The sequence below is a fragment of the Leptonychotes weddellii genome, chromosome 2 (assembly GCF_054177405.1).
Source record: "Leptonychotes weddellii isolate Sample4059 chromosome 2, ASM5417740v2, whole genome shotgun sequence".
In the NCBI taxonomy this organism is placed as follows: domain Eukaryota; kingdom Metazoa; phylum Chordata; class Mammalia; order Carnivora; family Phocidae; genus Leptonychotes; species Leptonychotes weddellii.
The window spans coordinates 58,720,743-58,728,445 of record NC_138370.1 but is presented as its reverse complement, the minus strand read 5'-3'; the positions used below and the strand labels follow the sequence as shown (position 1 = coordinate 58,728,445).

Sequence of the window (7,703 nt, the reverse complement as noted above, 5' to 3'; positions counted from 1 at the left end):
CAAAACAGAAAATCTCAAGTTTCAGAGGCCTAGAATATATGTTCTTACATGGTACTCAGTACCTATTAGATAAATACACAGAAAAAAGGGTCTGGGTGCATTTAGAAAGGATTAGTGATTACAAGTGAAATCCTGTGATGGCACAGAGATGTTAGTGACATTAGTAGTTCAGATGAATCTCTTGATGGTGATCACAAGTTCAGCTTTAGATAGCCTTTTATGATTGTACGAAATTCCTTGGCCTTTTGATTCATCCATCAACAGTACAAACACTACCTAGCTCTGTGACATTTAGAGGGTGACACGCACGGAGCTCCCTGAACAAACATCTCTTCAAATACACAAAAGCCTTTCTAGTTTGCTGATTGATTGACACACGGTCTGAGGACGCCTCCTCAGGGTCACGTGAGTCACAAGGCCAGGCACTCCTGCGCTGCAGCTGGAGGAAGGCGTTTCTCAACCTGCTGCCCTGGGCGGCCTCCAGGTCTCCTTTATTGTAGCGCTCCGCCTCCGCCCGCAGGTCTGTCCGTGATTGTCCCCGCAGGAAATAATGGCTTGCCGGGCAGCCAGGTCGCGCCGAGGCACGACCTGGGTCACAGGTGCTAGATAGAGCCCTCCCTTCTCCCACCCAGTCATAGGTAATTTGTCCCGGCAGGAAGTAAAGGCCGTCGGGGCTGTCCCACAGCTGGGGGAATAGGCGGGTGCAGGCTCCGCAGCGGCGCAGTGGAGACTGATCCAGTGGGTGCTGAGCCGGAGGAAGTTTCAGCTTCAGCCCGAGCGCAGTGAGTACAAGCAACTCAAAGGAAACCCAGTAGCTTTGCAGCGGAGTGTCTCGTGATTTTTTTCAGAATGCGCTGATGATTAAAAAGAAAAAAATCAAAGCTCAGAATAAGTATATTCAAGCACTGAGAATTTTAGCCAAGATGCTGGCAGAGGTTGCCAGCAGAGTTGAGGAAATTAACATGAAACTAAAACTGAAAGTTGCCTTAGAACAAGCATTATTGATCAGAACGTGCCAAGTACTAACAAAAAAGGTTCTACATAGAAGTTTAAATTGACAGGAAAAGTTGAGAGAAAAAAACATTTACTAATAAATGAAATAAAAGTACAAAAATAAAAATGAATGAATGTAGTTTAATAAAATCTCAGAGGACACTTGAAAGCAAGCCTTTCAAAACTACTTTTATTTAAGTGATTTGAGACTTGTTAGTTCAACAAGTCCGCACTAAAAAGAATTGGGAGTAATGCGCTAAAAGTGATATTGCTTTACTTTTGCATATAAATTTTATTGATTTAGAAAGGTAGATTCTTCTTTAAAGATAGTGCATAATGCCAGCTTGCCAGCCCACATTGAAATTAGATCACTTGCTTTCTGAAACATACCAGAGCTATATGCAATAAATTTCATTTATTTGCTGGTAATAACTTTAATTAACATTGATAATATTCAGTCAGCCGGCAAAATGCAGTTCATGCACTCTGATTAGCACTTCAAATTATTACTTCAATTGGAATGAAATCTAAGAGGTTTAGGGCTGTCAATAGTCTTTAATGAAGCCATCTTTTCACTAAAATAATTTGCCACTTCTGAAAGTTAGGCATTCTCTTATCAGTGTGCTTATACAGGTTTTGTTTCACTCTGCTTATTCTAATTTAAACGAAAAAAAAAAAAATTTCTTAGCTATCACTAAATCATGTGTCTTCTTAGTCCAGTGATATCCTTCCCAGATAACTGCTGTTCCTCTGACCTACTGTAGTCTTGATATCTTAGCAGCAGTACACCTGCTTGACTCTTGAGCAATAGTCCATGTAAGCCATTGCAGGGCTAAAACTTTCTTTGCGCCTAACAGTAAGACTATTATTTTTATTGCAGTAGTAGTATTGTGTCAGCGTTTCAGTATGTCTCAGAGTCTCTTCCTCAACTACATCCCCAAAGAGGATATTGTCTTACTAGCATTTGTTTTGGTTTGTTTTAAGAAAGCACATACAATTTCAAATAGATGTTTTTCTTATGAAGATTTATTGAGTAATTTTGATGTTATCCCTGTTTTCAGTTAATTGTTCTTAATAATGCCAAAAAATATGTATTGTAGGTAGTTCTATATTTAATATTCTCTGCAAGAACACATAAGGAACAAAACATGGAAAAATTAAACACCTTTATTTTTTTAAGATTTATTTATTTATTTGAGAGAGAGAGAAAGCGCACCAGCGTGAGCATGGGCAGGTGCAGGGAGGGGCAGAGGAAGAGGGAGAGAGAATCTCAAGCAGACTCCCCACTAAATGTAGAGCCCCATGCAGGGCTCGATCCCAGGACCCTGAGATCATGACCTGAGCTTAAAACAAGAGTCAGACGCTTAACTGACTGAGCCACCCAGGTGCTGCAAAATACCTTTAAAGTAAGTATTGTAAAATAAAATAACAAGGAAAGGTGATTTCAGATGTACTTTATTCAACACACATCCACAAGAAGTCATCACAACATTAAATTTGGAGGGAAAAAAAGACTGGATTGATTATCTTCCATTCCGGAAGGCTTAAGGAGATGAAGTGAACCTAAAAGTCAATGTACAAAATATGATTTCAAAATGGTATTGTGAAAAGACTCTGATTACCTCCTGTGATAAAATGACTCTTCCGTGTTATTTTTTTCTCATGTAGATTATACAACTAAAAGAGTGAATTATGTTCAATAGCCTTTTCTAATGTTATGAAAAATGTCTGATTCTTGGCTATTTGTGGTTTGGGTCCTTTTCTTCACAGGGAACCAGAACTTTTTAATAAGCTTAGCAGTGCTGTCCAATAGAACTTCCTGTAATGGTGGAAATGTTCTATAATCTGCACTGTTCAGATAACTACTGGCTATATGTGACTATCAAGCATTTGATATTTAATTAGTTTGACTAAGGAACTGATTTTTTTTTACTTAATTTTTTTTTAAAGATTTTATTTATTTATTTGTTAGAGAGAGAGAGCATGGGCGAGAGAGAGTGAGCGAGAGTACAAGCAGGGGTAGCTGCAGGCAGAGGGAGAAGCAGGCTCCCCGCTGAGCAAGGAGCCCGATGCGGGACCCGATCCCAGAGCACTGGAATCATGACCTGAGCTGAAGGCAGCCGCTTAACTGACTGAGCCACCGAGGCGTCCCTTTTTTACTTAATTTTAATGAAAATTTAGTTATCCACATGTGGCTAGTGGCTATGAAATTGAACAGATGGCTAACTGCCTCACATTGTTCTGCTGACCAGGTGATGGTATTGTGCATCATACCCACTGTCGATCTTGTACTTTAGGAGATTCCTTTTTTTTTCCTTCCAAATTTTTATTTAAATTCTAGTTAGTTAACATATAGTGTAGTATTGGTTTCAGGAGTAGAATTTAGTGATTCATCACTTACATATAACACCCAGTGCTCATCATAACTAGTGCCCTCCTTAATGCCCAACCCCCATCTAGCCCATCCCCCACCACCTCCCTTCATCAACCCTCAGTTTGTTCTCTATCCTCAGAGTCTAGGAGAGGGATGCCTGGGTGGTTCAGTCAGTTAAGCACCTGACTTCAGGTCAGGTCATGATCCCAGGGTCCGGGGATCAAGTCCTGCATAAGGCTCCTTGCTCAGCGGGGAGCCTGCTTCTCCCTCTGCCTGCCACCCCACCCCTCTTGTGCTCTCTCTCTCTGACAAATAAATAAAATCTTTAAAAATATATATTTAAAAAAAAAAAGAGTCTAGGAGATTCCTGAAGGGATACTTCAAGGACCTAAACCTTGAAGAGATTTAAAAAATTCTTGAAGAGATCTTTAATGGATTCTTCTATCTGTTCAGTTATTTTTCTTTTTAAGTCATAAAGATATAAGGTTTCACGAACTACTTAAAGTAATACACACACCATGAGGGTACTACTGATGAGGAAAGTGCCTTTGCCTCTAGGTAATCCTGAGTATGTAGCAGCAATAAAATCTACATGTGCCCTTAAGCTCCTACCTGAAATTTTTAAAAAGCTTTTGCTTTTGAGGCACTGATAGTTCTTTTTTTATGTATCTATATAAAAAAGGGGTAGAGGGAGAAAGAATCTTAAGCAGCCTCCATGCCTAAGCAGAGCCCCAAGCTGGGCTCCATCTCATAACCCTGAGACCTGAGATCATGACCTAAACTGAAAGCAAAAGTCAGATGCTTAAACTGAGCCGCCCAGGTGCCCCAGACTGGAAGTTCTGAAAGTCTTCACACATGCTCTCTCATTTGATTGTCACAACAACCAATTGAAATAAATTGAGTCCTGGTCCATAAATCTTTTCATTATACCAATCCACCTACACAGGAGAATTTTTTTATAATATAATAAGAATTATCTGCAGGGGGCCTGGGTGGCTCAGTTTGTTAAGCATCCAGCTATTGGTTTCACCTCAGTTTGTGATCTCAGGGTCCTGGGATAGAGACCTGCGTTGGGCTCCGAGCTCAGCGGGGAGGCTGCTTAAGGATTCTCTCTCTCCCTCTCCCCCCCCCAACTTGTTCTCTCTCTCTCTCTCTCAAATCAGTGAATGAACCTTAAAAAAAAAAATTATCTCCAGATCTTGGAAGAAGTTAGGTTTTCAAGCTCTGAAGACAAAGTTTGTTTTTGGGTTTTTTTTAATTGTAGATTAATGATCAAAAACTATTTGTTAGTAAAATAAAAGAAAAAACAAATGAATAAACATGGAGTGTGAACATAATACATAATTTCATAGTGTCCTAACTTTTTACCTGGAAGAAGGAATCTTAGCATACTTTCAAAAAGCTCAATAAGTATCACGTAGAAATCAGTTTGTTCACAGATTCACAACTTCTTTTTTTTAGTTTAATTATTATTTTTTAATTTTTTTATTTTACTTTTTTTATTTTATCATGTTATGTTAATCACCATACATTACATCCTTAGTTTTTGATGCACAACTTCTTAATGGTTTTGTTTTTCTTTTATTTCAGAAGCTCTTGAAAAGGACATCAAGTGTAAAGTGAACCGGCTCACTCTCAGACAGTGCTGGAACCATGAGCAGTAACAGAACAGACCCAGCCATTGGTTTCATCTCCTCTTCTGTAGCTGTCCTTTTGTTCGGCTCAAACTTTGTACCACTTAAAAAATACGATACTGGTGATGGTAATTATCTTTCCTTCATGGTTAACTTTAAATTACTTTTAAATGTGAAGTTCTCTTTTTTGGTGGTGTTCTTTCTTTTTTTTAATGATGGCTACAAATTTTCTTGTACCTGGCGCCAAATGAATAGAGCTTATGATAAATCATTCGATAATGCTCATGCCAGTTGATCTGAGATTTATTCAGTATGGAATAGTCTGAAGGTTGTGTTTCATGGTAAAGCTGGGAGAGTGACTGTCAGGAAAGCTTATTAGCCTTACCTGTTATGTTTACAAAGAAGAAAGTTAGTTCTACTAACACACATTTGTTTTGAAAACATGAATTTCAAACACACTCCGTATAATAGAGAACAGTTTGAGCACAACGTGAATTTTGTGCTTATGTGGCATTTTGACTCTGATACAACACTAGGTGAGCACAGACAACCACACCCAGATGAATAAAGATGCTTGGGAAAGCACGAGATGCGCTTGCACACACGCCCCTCAACATCCCGCAGCTCCCTTGGGGCGCCTGGGTGGCTCAGTTGGTTAAGCGACTGCCTTCGGCTCAGGTCATGATCCTGGAGTCCCGGGATCGAGTCCCGCATCGGGCTCCCTGCTCGGCGGGGAGCCTGCTTCTCCCTCTGACCCTCCCCCATCTCGTGCTCTCTCTCTCTGTCTCATTCTCTCTCAAATAAATAAATAAAATCTTTAAAAAAAATAAAAAATAAAAAAACATCCCGCAGCTCCCTCAGCACCACACCTGTTCACATCTGGTGTTAGGATCCCCCCATCCACCAGCTTCACAATAGCTCACAAGCTGCCACACTTCCGATTCCCACTCCCATAAGCAACCTTCAAGTCTTTTTCAGGTTGAGGGTGCCATATTTATTGTAATGCTTGTGAATTTCTTAACCACTTAGCCAGTGTAAAACGGTACTTTTTTTAAATTAGGTTCCTGTCTTTTTTTTTTATTAGGTTCCTGTCTTTTTTTTAAATATGTTGTTGATGAAATGCTTTTTGAGCGTTGTTCCCTTTTTCCCCAAAAAAGCTCTGTGGTTTTTATTATGTGATTTTTGCAAAGTGCGGTGCTTTTAGGAACACAAGTGACACATTATAGTTAACCTGACCATAATGTGAACTTCAGGGAAAGAGAAGCAAGAGGCTTTTTTTTGGTTTTTGGTTTTTGGGTTTTAATCCACCTGCCTATAATACGATAGCCAGGAGAAGGAGATGTTCCAGTGTTATGCTGAACTCCTGGTGGGAAGCAGTTACTTTATCACCTCATTTCCTTATATCTTGCTACTGCTTAAACAATAGAATTACAAATCTTTTTCTTCCAGAGCCTTTCTTCTCTTTTTCTTTGGAGTTAGGATGGAAATGGAAACTACTAAAAGAAGAACAAAATATATACTAAGGGGTAGAGGAACTGGCTTTTAGGAGTCTCTCAGCAACTGTGATCTTAGACAAGTCTTATCAGCTCTTTTGTTCTCAGTTTCTCATTTGTGAAATGGAGAACTTGTAAGATGAAGTTCGCTTTCACCTCTGTGATCTTCCTTTTTTGTCCTAGAGGCTGACAGCCATTTTTTTTTCCCTCTCGTCCACCATGAGATTGAATTGAAATAGGCAAAAATCTTCCACAGGTAGAGTCAGAAGTGCTACACTGAGTATTTCTTCCTATATCGACTTTTTCTTTAATCTTTTAATCCCTAAACCCTTGATGGAACAGAAGCCTCAGGTACACATAGACCTCATATCACCATGTCATCTTCAGCTAACTGGCAAACGGCAACCCGGAGCCCAGAAAGAAGACTGCCCTGACCCAGAATGCTAATTCTCGGGTTTGTACTGTCTGGCTTATCACAGGCATTCAACTCTAAGTGTGAGAGTTCTGCATGTGCCCATAAGTGGCTTTGTTTTTATCCCGAAGGTGGCATAAATGATCCCAAAAGGCTTAAATTACTCTTGTGCTATTCTGAAGTTCTTAATGCCCCGTGTTTTGGTGAGAGATGGCGCTCGGTGTGGCATTCAAATAAAAATATATAGACTTGGTCTTGCCGGTACTCTTTGGTAGAAGATTCTAGATTTGTTTAATTAGTGAAACAAACAAAAGAACTTTAACCAGGAATGCACTGTGCTTGGCATGCTTTGGAGTAAACAGCATAGATTTAAATTCCAGCTCTACAAACCGTTAGCTGTTGAGACAAGTTGCTTCATCTCACATTCATTTTCTCCGTCTTTAAACTAGGGTTGACTATGACGCATAGTAGTTGTAAAAATTATAGTAAGTGTGCAAAGTACCCACATATAGGCTTTCAATAAGTTGTGACCATTCCTATAATAACATCTCTTTGGTACTCCTAAGCTTTAATTTACTCAAATCAGTTTGAACCACTGAAACCAATTTCTTTTTATTTCCAGGAATGTTTCTCCAGTGGGTACTTTGTGCCGCCATATGGTTGATTGCCCTGGTGGTCAATCTGATATTACATTGCCCTAAATTTTGGCCTTTTGCAATGGTTGGGGGCTGCATTTGGGCAACAGGTAATGCATGATATAATTTATTCTGTAATCATTTAATACTATGGTCAAAATA

General features: G+C 39.5%; 1 protein-coding gene across 4 annotated transcripts in view; it reads left to right on the top strand.

Annotated features, from left to right (window-relative positions):
* The first annotated feature begins 231 nt into the window (after positions 1-231).
* The window catches only part of TMEM144 (transmembrane protein 144), a 56,900-nt gene continuing 49,428 nt past the window's right edge, over positions 232-7,703 (top strand). The window contains exons 1-4 of one of the 4 annotated variants that reach the window (XM_081811487.1): positions 232-782; positions 4,958-5,129; positions 6,837-6,948; positions 7,529-7,651. In XM_081811487.1, the coding sequence (XP_081667613.1) occupies positions 7,531-7,651 (121 nt within the window). In that variant the 5' untranslated portion in view covers positions 232-782; positions 4,958-5,129; positions 6,837-6,948; positions 7,529-7,530. Of the gene's footprint in view, positions 783-4,957; positions 5,130-6,836; positions 6,949-7,528; positions 7,652-7,703 lie in introns of those variants that run through there. The other 3 variants (XR_014142657.1, XM_081811483.1, XM_081811493.1) reach the window with 3 other exon arrangements.